Here is a 16,767-nt window from a genome sequence, read left to right on the forward strand (position 1 = left end):
ATCTCTCACAGCCAATCACAACTCCAGAGGGACCCAGGGAATTCTGGGAATCTGCCCCCCACTTTCACTGAGCATCTTATCTTCAGGAAAAGAAAATGACAGAAGCCTTCCATATGTCAGAAAGCAAATAGAAGCTGGCAGTTTACTGTTTGTTAATCACACCAACTGTTTGAAATCACCTGTAGTAATAGTAGTAGTACCCGTTTTCAACAGGTTTCTTCTGTCAGGTCATTATATATGAAAATGTTTCTCTTCCACTTTTAAAAATGTCTAGTCATTTATAAATGGTAAATTTCAAAGAGTGCCAAGGGTGGGGGAAATGGACTGTTTAGCAACCAATGTTACTGGCCTCGTAATATTCCACTGTATATATGTACCATTGGTACCTGAGTCAAATAAATACTCAGAAGGACCATCTTTGCACTTCCATTCTCTGAAGTGCCTTTAACACTAGAGTTTCTGAGTGCTACTTCAATGACCTTCTAATTTAGCATCTATTCCTTCTTCGGGCTTCATAACTGCAGTCATTTTGCACACTCTTTCCAGCAAGGTATAGTATTCAAAGGGTTGAACAAGACTGCAGAGGTGAGCCTAAGGATGAGGAGCAGGGAAGGAGAAACCACAGATTAGCTAGAGAGAGGTTCGGTGTCTTCATCAGATAAGGCACTGACAGAAAATTTCTTAGGTAAAAGGCTGCATAAGAATACCTTGCCATTTACAAAAAGAAACGTTGTCACCCATAAATGGTCCGTGTATCTAGGCTCAGTTAGGTAGACCCTGAAAAATTAAGGACTGATCCCTCAAAGCTACATTATTACCATACACAATAATTCATTCCGAGGCCTTGATGGCACATTGGAGGAGGGAGGGGAACAAAAAGGAGAGGAAAACAGTCTGGGCACAAAAAGGCATCAGACGTGGCTTGTCCATTTCCCACTGGTGAATCAAGTGAATCTCACTAAGCCTCCTCAGAAAGAGTATTGGCTCAGAAATCCAACTTCTCTAGGTGGCAGACAACCAATACTGGGTGTGTCTACTTTGCTTCCCCTTTTGAGCTCATGCACAATGCTTAGAAGGCTACCAGCAATAGTCACAAAGAGCACAGACAAGTCCTCACCTATGGCTATGCCTAAGGCTTTTCCCAGGAGAGCTATTTAATGTTCTCAATCACAGCTATCTCTTCCCCAGGGCAGTGTGGTGTCAAACCATTGAGATAGATGCTCTCTGTCTTGAGTAAAGGAGGCAAGACATCTCTGTCACTGGTCAGGTGGTTCACTGACAGGGTCCTCCGACAAGGAGTCAGTTCCTGGTTGTGGTTTCCAGCCAGTTCCGCAGAGAGTTTGCGTTTAATGGAAGTGGCCCGCTGGAACTTGTCATAAATCTCCACGCTCAGCCGCCTCCTGGTCTCTTTGAATTCGGCAGTGACGTTGGCTGTCCATTCAGCAGCATGTGCTCTAAATTCTCCCACCTGGAGAACAGAAGACAAGAAGAGACGAGGACATGTGAGCAGGGAGGTCAACACTGTGCATGTGGTTTGTTGTCTCTTCCTTTTGATTTTAGAAAGACGACAGGAGTAGCCATTTAGAAGACCAGTGTTCTGATGGTTACTGTAATTGGGCAAATGGTGACAGGGCATGATCCTCTTCTCTACAGATATGGCTCTGCACATGATGAACTTAAACTCTAAAAAGCTGCTCTGGTTTATCTGCATGTGAACCTTGTCATAGAAACTCCAGGTGCTATAAAATGACAGTCCCTAAAATTTAAAAAATAATAATAATTGGAGCATTTGTACTTATTCCATACATGGAACTTCATGAAGAATTTGCGTGGTAAGCAGTGAGTCACAGTAGAAATAGAAAAATAAAGGAAAATATTGTTGAATATGGATCTAGAGATCTGGTGAATTCTGATAACATGGCACTACCTAAAATATACGTTTTGGAGCTTTCTTTTTTCTTTTCTTTGATTTTCTTATCTGTGTGTGTGTGTGTGTGTGTGTGTGTGTATCATGGGACTTGAATTCGGCCTAGGTGCTATCCCTGAGCTCTTCAGCTCAATGCTACCACCCTACCCTTGAGCCAAGCCCCACTTGCCATTTTAAAGAGGTTAATTGGAGATCAGAATCTCAGGTCCTTTTGTACCGGGCTGACTTTGAACCTTGATCCTCAGAGCTCAGCTCCCTGTGTAGCTAGGATTACAGACGTGAGCCACTGCGCCCAGCTGGTTTGGGAGGTTCTGCCAGAAATTGTTTCTAAATTCCCATGGCTGTTTTTTTCACTCTTTTTGTGGGTTTGTTTTTTGGTCATTCTCATGGGGCTTGAAGTCAGGACCTGGGTGCTGTCCCTGAGCTTTACTGAAGGCTAGCATTCTATCATTTTGAACCATAGCGCCACTTCCAGTCTCACAGACTTTTCTATTGGCTTTGAACTCTGCAATCCTCAGATATGGGTGCAAGCTACCATCACATGGTTTTGAAAAATGGAACTTTTGTCTTTTTTTTCTTAGTTTTAGTTCTCTTTTTCCATTTTAGTACTCATTATTCTCTCATAGTTTTAATCAGCTGCCTAGTTCTTTCCCAGGATGATGGACAGGCATCATTTAAGCAGTCACCTATTGATAAATATTTAGGTAGGTCTTTCCTTCCTCCCTTCCTTCCTCCCTTCCTTCTTTCCTTCCTTCCTTTCTTCCTTCCTTTCTTCCTTCCTTTCTTCCTTCCTTTCTTCCTTCCATGTAGGGGCCATTAGAAATAATAGTTCACTGAATAGTGAATACTACAATTGGAAACAATGGCTCAAATGATAGGAATGTTTGTTTGTTTTCATTTTGTGTAGTTTTATTGGAGAGGCAAGAGAGCTGGAACTAAACCTCCATGACTGTACCTTAGCCCTATGAACCTTAATGCTTTGAAGAAAGTTAAATATTAAAAGCTGCTACCCGAGTTGAAAACATCCTTGGTTAAATTTGTAAAACTAGTTGGAAGCCTACTTTACATTCCATTTTTAGAGGTTGCTTGGACTATAATTCCTTACAATTAACACATTAATTTCTAAAGAATTAACATTTCATTCTATCTTTGAAATGCATTGTTAAAAGGAACAATTTAAATTGTTCTCTTATCCAATTGGTTTTAAAACAATTCCTAAAAGGATTTCTTAAGTGTCACATTATCCTTATAAAACTACATGTGGTTTTTCACCTTCTACATATATTTTCAAGAAAATATATGTAATATTTATTAAGTCTCCTTCACATAAACTACTTTTAGGTACTAAGTTGGACTTCTTAATGCCACACTTGCTAACATAATGTGTAAAGATTAAGTACAATGTCACTAAACCTTTTCTAATAGTAAAGATCCTTAAAATTCTCTCCATCACTCTAAAATTGAGGTTTCTTTAACTATGACCTGATGAATCCCACCCACCTCAAAAACATCTCATTTTATTGTAAAGACTGTGAAATTAAAATTCATAAAGCAATAACAAGTTATTTCTGTTATTTTAAATAAAATTCTACGGAGAAACATGATTGAGTCATAGCAACTAATTGTTTCACTGTCGAGACAATGCAGAAACTCTGCATATTTTAGGGGAGAGTGTGGATGATCTGGATGAGTTAATGTGCAGCCTGGAAAAAATACTTCCAAGATCCTATCTCAATCAATAGATTGGCACAGTGGTTCATTGGCAGTCTTCTCAGCTGTGCATACAAAGTCAGCATGACTGTGCATGCCCAGACAAAATAGTTCATAAGACCTCATGTCATCATGATCATCATCATCATCTTCATCATCATCATCATCATCATCATCATCTTCATCCATAACAACAACCACTACCACCACCAAATCTGGGAATGGAGACATATGCCTGTCATTCTAGCTATGGCAAGCACATGACTCGACATTTGTGGAGCAGGACAGTGTAGGCAGGGAACATACCCAGCAACTTCACCACTATGATGTTTGAGTTCAATAGTATTTAGTTTAATGAAATGGGGTGGCATTTGCTATAAGTTACACCTCTCATTTCATCTTAAAGGACCAATTGCTTTATCAATATGCAATAACCTTCTTTGTCTCTTCTAATTAATTTTTATTTGAATTCTGACTTGTCATATATAGAGAGAGCTACTTTCTGTTGTTTCAAATGTCTTTTTTATGTCCTTTCATTTTTAAGCTTATGGTTAATTTTTGGTAAAAAGGTGCATTTCTTGTAGGCAACCAATGATTGGGTCTTGTTTTTAATACAAACCACAAGTCAGTGTAAAGTTTTCATTTGTTTTTGCAGTACTTGGGTTTGAACTTAGGGCTTCACACTGACCTATTTCCTGAGTAAATACAATTAAAGGCTTAAGCCACTGGCATTTGGCCCATCCGTATCTTTCCATTCGAAAAATGAGGCCACTAACATTCAAAGTCATTATCAAAAGACTTGTAGCAAGATTTGTCATTTTGTTGTCATGTTTGATTCTTTCCTAACTCTCTTATCGATTGAGATTTATTCTTCCCTGTATCGTTGACAGCTGTCTTTATCTTCTGTGTGTGAGATTCCTTTGAATATATGATGCAGGAATGCCTTAGTGGTCATTAATTCATTTAGTATTTTATTGTGGAAGATTATATTTCTCTTTCAATTATGAGAAGGTCACTTTGGTCTACATTTTTAGTCCAGGTTGGCAATGTCTTTCAGGGTCTGGGGTACATCATTTTTTGTCCTTCCTTGCTTTCAGAGTTTCTCTTGAAAAGTAAGTTCTTATGATGAGGCCGTCTTTATACATGGCATGAGACTTCTTTCAGCTTTCAAATGGTTTGCTTGTTCTGTATATTTAATGTTTGAACTAAAATATACCTTGGACAGGTTTTCTGATCCTGTGCACTTGCAGTTCTAGAAGCCTCTTGTATTTGAATAACCACCTCTGTCTCAAGATTTTGGAATATTTTGTTATTATTTTGTTGAATTTTGTTGAATGCCCTTCTTATTCTTCTATGCCCACAATTTATAGTTTTTATCTTACATTGGTGTCCTAAATCTTGTATGCACCAGTCATATTTTCATATTATTTCTTTTCTATCTGAATGCTCTAATTCCTCTACTTGCTATCAGTTTGTTCTATACTTGGTTTAGTCTATTGGTAAGACTTTCAGCTGTGTTTCATATTTGATTTACTGAGTTTTTTATTTCTAGAATTTCAATTTGATCTTTTTTTATGAAAGCTTTATATCTATTGGTTTCCTCATGCATGTCCTGTTTTGTTTTCCTTATTTTGCTCAGCTGTTATTTGTATTCTCTTGGAATTTATTCGTGTTTATTTGTAACCTCTTAAATGTTGTGGATTCTCCTTATCATTCTTTTAAATTTTCTGTCTTTTGTTTCATCCACTTCATCATCATCGATGTCTGCTACTGTGGAGTAGGTGGTTTTTGATGGAGTTCTAATGTCTTGGTATATAACATTTTTTTTGCCAAGCCTGAGGCTTGAACTCAGGGCCTGGGCACTGTCCCTGAGCTTCTTTTGTTCAAGACTAGCACTCTATCACTTGAGTCATAGTGCCACTATCAATAAGTATGTAACTGTGGACCATGTTAAAAGCCGTACTTTTTTCAGCAGTCTGTGCAATATTTTATTCTTAACTACAAGATTTTGGGGGGGGCAGGTCAGGGTAATATATTGAGGGATTACAGTTACATTCGTCAAGTAGTAGGTACATTACTTCTTGAACATTGATACCCCTTTCCATGTTTTTCTCCCAGTTTTCCTCCCCCCTCTCTCTCCCAATCATTTTCCCCTTCCTTTTCTAATTCAAATAAACAAATAAACGTATATACCATATATCAGGTACCAATGTCAGATACAGTAAAATGATATAAACCATAAGGGGAAAAAAGAGAAAAACATAAATTCAAAGGCTATATTTTATGAGTAACAATTCACAGTACAATCTGTAAACTACTGGAGAAAAGAAATGGATGAATGGATGGGTGGATGGATGGATGGATGGATGGATGAGAGGCATGAATACAGTGCATGTAGTTAAAATGCTACAGTGATGGATTAGGCAGAAGAAAATGGCTGAGCTGATACAGGCATCAAAGTGATGGTATGGGGCTAGAAGGTAGAAGAAAAATGTCTGTACATGTCTTGGTTATGGAATCAGCAGAACTCATGATATATGAGCCATGCAGGTAAAGATGAAGAAAGTATCAAAGACTAAAAGTGGTTTAACTTGATCCATTTAGAACTGGAATGTCCAAATAGGATACTGTGGGAGAGGGGTATCAAGTCCCATGTATGTGGTGCTAAATTTGAGATGAAAACTAAATGGCTAATTTATAAAATGTTCCCTTTCATAGTCACTCAGCCATAGTCCTAGAATTCCCATCTCCATATGAATAGTTCACTTCCTACTCAAACTCTGCCCCCTCCCCCCACCCCACATTCTTGGCACAGTACCCTTGCAGCCATATGCTGGTATCCTAGATGTACTCTGACAACTCTGCGCTTCCTAGCTGTTTTATCTCTGTCATCTGCTATGAGGCTTATAGACACTTGATCAATCTGTGAATTAGTAAAGTGGTCCCCTTTTCACCTCTTCCTTCATCATTCAAACAGTCTCCTGTGCAACATTGCTTCTGTGTCTCCCAGCACCCTGTGAATTTCCTCTTTACTTGAAAATCACTGGTATATATGCCACTACTACAACAGTGTTCTATGGTTACTAGTTTTTCTCTACCATGTTTCTAGTTAGACTGTAGTCATTGCAAGTTACCAAAGACAGCAGTGAAAAACTGAATTCTTCAAGTCAATGCCATTCAAATAAATTCCTTCAAATCAACTATTTTGTGTTTAAAGTACTCGAAACCTGCAAGAATATGTAAATAAAACATACCAATGTGCAAAAATATACTTCAAAAGACAAAAAGGATTATTTTAAAAGTTTTAAGGCCATGGAGTAACATTATGTAAGCATTAAAAATAAGCAAATTGGACGTTCTATTCCAAGCATTACCATATATTTTTTTCTGTGAAAGTCACAAGAAACATTATTTCTACTTTCCTGACTAAATCAGTCTCTGATCAAGTGTATTTCCAGAATAGTGTCGGTATAAATTATAGATGAGCAGCTGGAGAATTTAGGAGTGTAAAAAGGAAGACAAGAAATGAATAATAAGTGAGAAAAGAACAAGTCTTCATTTCATGGCTCTTTGTTGTTGTTTTCAGAAGTTAATGCATTTAACTCTGAATGTATGCTCTATTGGTTTAAAAATATAGTTCTCATGTTTAAACTTTGCATAGTGTAATGCTGAAGAAAATGTGCATGTGATCTAAGCAGAAAAAAACACTCTTCCAATTTCTTTTTAAAGGAGAAATTGCTTCCAGGAATTCTTCTTGAAAATAGACTCCCACTTATACAATTGCGATGATAACGGTGGTCAACTGTCACAGAAATCCTCTACAATTCTCAACTACCAGATGTCATCACTCATTTACACACAGTGGACAAATTGTAGGGTTATAAATATGAAGCTCAAAAACCTAGTTACATAAGGCTATAGAGTAGGACGCTAAATGAAAGGACCTCCAGGATATAGAAACAAAAGCCATATAATGGGTGATTGTTGTCCTTAATGTACTAGTTATCTCTCATCTCTTTTGCTGTCCCTTGGTTATCTCATATTGTTACAGTATTTTACCTCGTTATCTGATATACTGCATATATGCTTATTTGGTTATTTGAAATAGGATAGGGAAGGGGGGAAAACAAGATGAGGGGCGGGGGTGGAGGAGGGAAATGGGGACCAAGCCATGAGAAAGGGTATTAATGTTTGTGAAGTAATACACTTACTATCTGGTGAATATAATGTAACCCTTCTATTAATTACAATTAAAATACATGAAAAAAAGAAATATGAAGCTCAAAGGTATTATCTAAGGCTTATTTCAGACTGGGTAGAAAGTGACTGAGGTGAATCTATACATTTCTTCCACTGTCTTCATGGTTTGTTTTTCATTTTCATTCTTACTCCTTCAAATGATGTTGATTAAAGACCATAAAATTTCTGGGAGGAAAATGAAATCTAGGTAACATCTTTAGCACAGAAGGAGGAGCACTGTGTAAGACAAATTACTGCCAGAGATTCTGATCTTGGTCTATAGCTGGGCAGTCCACTTGAATGGCTACTACCAGAGTGACCCTTCAGATGTGGCCATTCTGTTAGGAGATGTGCCCAAGCACTATATTTTTAAAACCATATAAAAATAAAATGTGTTACTGATCATTCTTCTAGTACTTATTATTTACTCAAGAAGATTATATCACAATGATGATAATTTGGACACACTATTTAAGAAAATGTAAAGTTAATTGCACATGGGCTTTTATTTTACTTTTTTTAATTGAAGCTATTGGAAAAATCTAATGTGGTCTGCATTTTTGTATCTTACACTATATTTCTGCTGGAAATTCACAAAGTATGCCATTTGTATTTAAATATATAGTATATTTTATGTAAATATTATATGCAGTAACACTGTATGTATATATTAGAATTAGTATTATATACATTGCTCTCTATATTATATTATTCTATGTCAATAATCTGCATTACTTTATTAACATATAAATAACTGTTATATATTTGTGATCATTTTTTAAAGTACTAGGCCATAAATGCCCTTATCAACTTTGAATCAAAATGCAGTGAACCGTGTTTTTGTCTTTTTATACTTGCACCCCAAAAACTTTCAGAAATAATCAGAAATGTGAATAAAAATAAAAGTAGTCATGTGTTTTTGGAAAATAGTGCAAAGCCAGAAATGTTCTTTATCCTATTTTGACATGGAAAAGTAGAAGAGAGGGGCTAATAATGTAAAATGTTCATGCGCTTAGAGCAAACGCTCGCAGCTGCCTTCTCAAACCAAATATAGCACCTCCAAATTAGTTCTACAGAAATGTTGCTCCCTAAGCGGGACATGCTCTGTCTAACAAGCATGTTGCTATATTTTCATTAGCTTGGCTAAACTGTAATGAGGCTGCCTAAGAAACCAAAAGAAAAGATAGGAAATAAAATAGGACGTAATGAAAATACTGTGGATGTGGCAGGAAGGCAAAGTTAATTCTCCATTTGCAAGAATGAGACTTGTACTCGTGTATATAAGTCTATCCAGCTATATCTCCTGATGGCTTGGGGCATATGGAAATGGAAGGTCTCTGGATAGAATCATAGAATATGGAAAGGTTCCACTGTGAGTGGAAACAAGCTGTAACATTCTGTATGCTTTCAACTACTGCTTCTCAACAGTATCTGGAGGCAGCACAATGGATACAGAATGGTTGCTTCATGACTGTGGCCATAGGAGCTGTCCAAAACATTTACTTTCAAACTACAGGAAAAGAAAAGGGATCTTCCAAGACAGACAGTGAGATGGTACCCTTCACTAATGCTGTAAGCCTCCTTGGGTGGGTTGTCTCTTACATCTAGCACTTAGCCTATCATTTCATGCCTTCAAAAACATAATTTGACCTATTTTTGTCTCAACCCATGTAACAGGCCACTGAGCTGTGACAGGTTTCTATTATACCTTGCTCTTGTTATCGTATGGACCTTATTCTATATATAGTATAGAAGAAGCAAGGAAAATCTGGGAAGGGAGAATCCATGACAAATCCATATACTTCTCTGAGACCTTGCTACTATTATCTTTGATTATTTACTTTTATATTGATGAATGTAAATCCAGCTTCATTATCTCCTCTGTTAAACCAGAGTGGGTGAAATTGGTGAACCCTTTTCCTGTTTTTCATGATAATATCTCCAGGCTTATAATACATCTACCAGGGCATTTAATTATTCCATTTAACCGTCCACATTCCCTTTTTACTAGCCTCCTTGTCTTCTTTTCCTTTAAATGTGCAAAGTTGGCTGTGTGCACAGTACAGGGTGCAAATTTCTAGAGAAGAAGAAGTTTGTTTCTAGTCCCCAAATCTCTTAAAACTACTGGTGTCTCTAATAGCCTCTCTCTCTCTCTCTCTCTCTCTCTCTCTCTCTCTCTCTCTCTCTCTCTCTCTCTCTCTCTCTCTCTCTCCCTGTAATTGTACTTATATATAATTGTATGTATATATAATTATATATATATAATTGCTTTCCAAGACAGAAAACCTTAGAGTTTTAGTAAATACAAGAGTATCAGCGAGGTACTGGTGGCACATGCCTATAATCCTAGTTACTCAGGAAGGTGTTGTGGTTGTTATTGTTTTTTTGCCAGCCCAGGGACAGCACCCAAGCCTTGAATTGAAGCCCCATGATGAAAAAAAATGAAGAAGAAAGAAAAGAAAAAAAAAGAATATCAGCCTATCAATGGGTCAATAAGCTAGGAATACAGAACTATAAATCTGAATTATTCTCTGGTTTGACTGACGATTAGGGGTGAATGAAAAGACTCATGAATGGATAATGAGTAAAACTGATTAAATATAACCAATATAAACCGATTAAATATAAAATTCTAGTGAGGGGGGAAAGAGTATGAGAAGATTCTCGAATAATGAAGGCTAGGTCATGAGGAATCTTATGTGCTATTTTGTAGGCATGGATTATACTCTGAGTTCAATGGGGAGTCACCTAAAGAGAAAGCAGCTACATGACACAATAGGACTCAATTTCAAGGGACCATTCAGGCAGTTTGGTTGAAATGGAGTCTAGACTACGGGTAAAAGCTAGGGACCCATAAGGACTGGAGTAATCCAGTGTGACGTAATATTACAGGAAAGAAGTAAGAAAGGACTTGATTCTACACACATCTTCAGAAGAGTGTTACTAGACTAGTCAATGCATTGAGTATAAAACAGAGCAAAGCCAGGTCTTGCCATCTCTGTGTGATTTTTTTTCCATTTATTGGACTATTTCTGCAGACCATGAAGCACAAAGCACCTTCTTTAATCTTCATTACAATATCTATACTACAGTAGTTATTGTAGACTGATGAATACACACATTGGCCTAAAAGTTTCTTAAGGTCAAATCTAAGGACTTTGCAAACATTTTACATCACCGAGTCAGCTGATTCACACCACACAGGCTATCTAAAAACTCCTTTGGGATGAATGAACAAACCCAGGTGGGCTTGTATGTGTATGAAGTCACATGTGCTGTGCACCTGTGCAATGAGACATGGAAACACAAGTCAGTGAAATTCTTATTTCTCCTGGACTCAGATGTCTTGCCTTTTTGAAAAATCTACCATTAGTTCAAATCTCCCATGTTGTAATTTATGTGGTTTCAAAATAGGAAAACAACTCATCTTCTGCTCTGCTTATATTTGTTTTTACTGCCTTGGATAGTAATTGAGAAGCATGTATCAGACACAACATAGCACTCATTAAACAGCCAATAGGCTAATTCTGCCCAAACTGGTTCTCAAAAGTGTGAGAATAAGGACAGAAGAGAAGATCACAAACACAACTAGGTGTATCAAAATACTCGCCCTAAAAGAAATAGCTTACCTTCTCAAAAATAACCACTAAGGAAATGGAGAAGGTTGCTGACACACAAACCTTGGCATTTGTGAGAAATTCCATGAAAAATGTCATCATATGTAGACCCAGAGTATAAAATATTGCAAGTAGATTTCTTTGTAATGTGAGATTTTCCCAATATAATTGCTTTTATCCTACCTTTGGGACAGTATTTCATATAATGCAAAATGTTTAGAAAATACTTATTTTCTTGTAGTTACAGAGAAGGCCCCAAATCAGAAAACTTGGAGTGGTTTGAATGGCTGAGTATACCAAATACAAAGCTGTTATAAGACATGTGAAGCAGGGGCTGGAAGTTTGACCTAGTGGTTAAAGTGCTTGCCTAGCATGCATGAAGACCCGGGTTCGATTCCTCAGTGCCACATATATAGAAAAAAGCTGGAAGTGGTGCTGAGACTCAAGTGGTAGAGCTCTAGCCTTGAGAAAGTCCAAGGACAGTGCTCAGGCCCTGAGCTCAATCCCAGGACTGGCAAAAAAAAAAAAAAAAAAAGACCTGAGAAGCTTTTTTCTTTTCAAATTCAAGGTGAAGAAAAGACATTTTAAAGGTGACTATGTAGCCTGTTGCTCAGAGTAGGAGCTAGAATTTATCCTTCTAAGTAGAACCTCATGCTTGATGAGAGTGACTTCTGGAGTGATATTTTTGTGTTGTTACTTGTTTATGGGTTGGTTTTGCTTGATCGCTCATAGACATGTAATAAAGTACCTACCTCCAATTCTTAAAAACAACCTTACTGGAGGAAGCAGAGCAGTTACAGGCTTCTAATCAGAATACACTCTGCTATGCAATCTCCTTTCGCTATCTAAAGGTTTCTCTCTGTTGGGAGACAATGTATGTGCACACATTGTATATGACTACTACTGTTTCATTGAGTGGTCATTGCTGGTTTGACATCTGCACACAGGAGTGGAAATAAGCAGCTGATGAACTTGTCTGCAATAATACCCAGAGCACCCCAATAGGTCAGCCAGGAGAAGGCTGAGGACAGGGACAGTCACAGATGGAGCTGCTGAGAAGACAGTTCAGGATCTGCATCTGCACTGCCTGATTCATCCAGCACCAAGCTTTCTTTTTCTTATACTGTTGTTCCCAACTTACCCACAAGCCCTCTACAATGTCAGAAGCCATTTCAGTCTTACATGAGCTGTAATAAGGAAATAGAGAGGAGTTTTATCGATGATGTATACAATGGTCTCAGAGAGTTTCAGCTCAGGAAAAAAAAAAAGCTATGAAATGGCAGATGAGCAGAGGACAGGGTGAGGCTGAAGAAACAGTGACAAGTCTAACCGAGGAATAAAGGTGTAGTCTGAGAGTGAAACAAATGGTTCTGTCTTCAAGTTGAGATAAATCACTTTGTAGTGAGCATATAATCCCAATAGAATCTTGAACAGTTTTAGTTAAATAGTGAATTTAAAATATTAAGTTATACAGGTGTGGCTGAATGTGATTTTTGTTTAATGTATTTGTTTAATGGTTTATTATACTATAAAAATGATAACATTTGTAAATGTTTCTAAATATACTTCTGAGAATGGTAGGTTAGATCACATAAAACTCATTGTTTTGTGGTTGTTGTTTGGGTTTTGTGCCAGTCTTGAGGCTTGAACTCGAGGCTTGTGAACCCTCCTTGGACTTTCCTGCTCAAGGCTTGCATTCTACCTTTACTGTTCCCCTTCCAGCTTTTTGGTAGTGAATCAGAGATAACAGTCTAACGGCTAGCTTGGATCCACAATCCTCAAATGTCAGTCACCTGAGTAGATAATATTACAGACACGAGCCATGAGCACACAGCTTGGAAAGATTGTTCTTAAGGTCAAAACATCCAATATCAGCATTATATTTTTTAACTTAGTAAGTTTCACAAGTAATATTATAGAAATTAGTCTACTCTTTTGTGTATGATTATTTTCATAATTTGCTTTGGTGTTATAAAACTGAATTTCAGTTTGAGATTTCTTTTAATACAAACTTTGCATATAAAATAGATTTTGTATCCCTGGAGCCATCCTTGAATTACAGACAGAAATAGGCACAGAGGTAGAAAGGCTGAGAGCAGAAGCGCATTTTCACATAAAGAACAAGAATATCTGGTCTCTGTTTAATTTAAAGCCTACTATGTATAGCTTCCTTGAGAAGCAGGCTGCTCTATTTTACTCAGTCCTATCTTGGTGCTTCTATGTTAATCAAGCTCTTTGTGAATCTTAAATGAGATAGAGGCAGATAATATACCTAAATTCACTAGAGATTTGAAAACAAATTCAAGACTCACATACGAAGGTGGCACATAAAACTTCATTATCTCAACTAATATTATCATTTTAGTTCTTCCCGTGAGTTATGTTATCAGTGTGGATAAAGCACACAAAATTTTTAGATTTCCCAAATGACTATTATAGTCACCTAACCCATTAACTACAGAAACCAAGAAGGTTATAATACAGAATAAACAACTCCTTAATTTTAGTGGCTTCAGGCAACAAAGGTCAATTTTTCACTCTTGTTCCAAGTCTTTAAGTCAGAGAGGATCTCTGTTCACTGGAGCCATTGACAGAATCTAATCTCCCAGTGTATAATGTGCCAAAGACCAGTATGATCCTGAGGAGATAAAGGAGCAATGAAATCTCCCTTGCCTTTGTTCATTCAATTTTGCCCACAAATCACCGGTCAGATCTGCCCATGTTAAGAAAGATGCCATCTTAGCATGTATCTCAAAGAGGAGAAAACTGAAAAGGTTCTATGAATGGTACTTTTTATAAAGAAAGGATAAATATTCTTCCACATTCTAAATTAGAAGATGCTTTACATAAATGACCCTGCATGAGTGAATGTGTGTGCTGTGTGTGTATACATGTGTGTATGCATGTATGAATGCACACATGTATGCACTCAAAGACATGGACACCCATACACTATTGATTGGAGGCTATTCTCTTGGTTCAAATCAGATTTGAAGCCAGAGCTTCCACAGAACACTAAATAAATCATCAACCTTTGGTGCAAAAGGTGATCAAATAATTGCATTTGTACTGTCACAACTAATCACACATATTCATTTATAGTCATCTATGAAAAAAATGAAAATCCAATTAATTTGATGATCTCCTTTTGAAAACAAATGTGCTTGTGGTTTTAGCAAACATTCTTTGATTTTTTTTGTTAAATGTCATACATTTTAGTTATGAATCAGGCAAACAATATATTGGCTTGATGGAGAAATTCCCCAATTTCCAATGTCATTTACCATTGTCACTTTTCTTAACACAAAGTCTTAAAGCAAACAATACTTTCAAGATAGTCAGAAGAGACAGATTTTGTAATACCAAATTCATATATTGCTTTATAATTAAAGAAAATAAAACTATTTATAAAGTGCTTTGAAGAAGGAGCTATTAACTTATTTTCCAATTATGTATAAATGAACAGAAAAACCACTCTGAATTTCTGTTACCAAATAACACTGGTAAAATGCTCAAAGCATAAAATGGTACAATTCATAACTGCTGTACATTCAACTTAATGTCTAAAAAAAGAGGTTCTTCCAGGATGTCTTTTTTTTTTTTTTGTCCTTTTGCAAGTCCTGGGGCTTAAACTCTGGGCCCAGGTGCTGTCTCTCAACCCTTTTCCTCAAGGCTAGTACTCTTCCACTTGAGCCACAGTGCAATTTCTGGATTTTACCATGATTAACTGGAAATAAGAGTCTCATGGACTGAGAGTCCCAGACTGCCTTTGAACCGTGATCCTCAGATCTCAGTCTCTTGAGTAGCTAGGTTCACAGGCATAAGCCACTGGCACCCAGCAGAATGCTTTTATTTTTAAGAAAATGATTACACTACTGTTGTTTTGTTTGGTAACTCCACATGGATTCTCTCTCAGTTGAGAGAACAGGCACAAGAAAAGCTCTGTATGTAATTCCACAAAGGAATTAAGAAAACAATATTCTAGGTCAATATATGTGATATTTATTATGGAAAATAGTTGTCGGGTTCATAGAATAACTAACATTTGAACTTTTAACATGTATTTTTTTTCCCTGAAGAAATCAGGGAAAAATATTCTACCAATATTTATACCCACATGATTTTCTTGTTTAGCTTCACTTGCTATTTCAAGTGGATAAAGTGTTGATATATAAGTAAGTACTCATAGAATATTATGCTCTTCATAGAAAAAACTGTGGGTATATCAATGAACCTGTCAAAATTTTATGGCACTTTTTAATTTGAGATGGTAATGTGATTTTAATGTTTTCAAAAACAAGATGAAGAAATGCAAGTATTTGGGAAGCATTTAACATCACACATTCTACCAATGATATGTTTATATACTCATAAAGAAGGTGCCATTCCCCCATTTTATAAGAAAATGGAAACTCAGATCTGGCACTGTTCTGTGTGCAGAACTCACAAATGGCTTGAGTTAGAATTAAATCTCAGGTCTATGAGCCACAAAGCCTGTACATGTCTCCAAAACCACACAAACCGTGAGGATGTCATAAGTGATCTCAATCAAAGCCATTGATCAATGGACAGCAAAGAGAAAGCAATAGAGAAGACTATGCTGAGCGAAATGGGGTAAATGCATTCTACTACCCTGTGGCGAAACAGTTGGTACAATTAAAGACACACTAAAAAAATATAAGAAAGAAAACTCAAGATCTGGGTGGGGTTGGGATGCCAGTGTGAGGGGGGTGGTCTAACAAGGGTGTAATATTGTTGATGTACTGTATATAGATATATATATATGACAATGGAATGATAAAACCTATTGAAATTGCTTTAAGAAGGACTGAGGAGGAGAATGGTGAGGAAATAAGGTTGATCCACATATGTATACATTGTATGCACGTATCTAGACTGCATCCACATTGCATGCATATGTAGAAATGTCACAATCAATAAAAATCCCTTGTATAAATAACCTATGCAATTCAAAAAAGAGAAATCATACAAATTAGTTCCCTTCATTTAAAAGTGTATTAACATTTTAGGTTTCCAGATGTCACACACAATATCAGCACACAATTAGCAACCCAATTAAAGTTTGACTTTTAAAACAAACTTAGTTATAAGGCTGAGCATGGGTCAACCTTCCGTTCTTTGAACATTCTTTTTTTTTATTGTAATTAATAAAAGGGTTACATGATATTTGCCAGATAGAAGGTGCATTAATTCACATACATTGATACCCTTTCACATGTCTTGGTACCCATTACCCTCCCCCTACCCCCTCTA

At 36.8% G+C, this 16,767-nt stretch overlaps 1 protein-coding gene across 4 annotated transcripts in view; it reads right to left on the minus strand.

The window, feature by feature from the left end:
• Window positions 1-309: 309 nt before the first annotated feature.
• Window positions 310-16,767, minus strand: part of Kcnk2 (potassium two pore domain channel subfamily K member 2) — a 162,695-nt gene continuing 146,237 nt past the window's right edge. For all 4 annotated transcript variants that reach the window (XM_090339914.1, XM_090339915.1, XM_090339913.1 and 1 more), the window contains one exon: window positions 310-1,468. In XM_090339914.1, coding sequence (XP_090196040.1) covers window positions 1,151-1,468 — 318 coding nt within the window. In that variant the 3' untranslated portion in view covers window positions 310-1,150. The remainder of the gene's footprint in view (window positions 1,469-16,767) is intronic.

Source organism: Megascapheus bottae, chromosome 10, assembly GCF_031878675.1.
Source record: "Megascapheus bottae isolate mThoBot1 chromosome 10, mThoBot2.hap1, whole genome shotgun sequence".
NCBI classification, from domain to species: domain Eukaryota; kingdom Metazoa; phylum Chordata; class Mammalia; order Rodentia; family Geomyidae; genus Megascapheus; species Megascapheus bottae.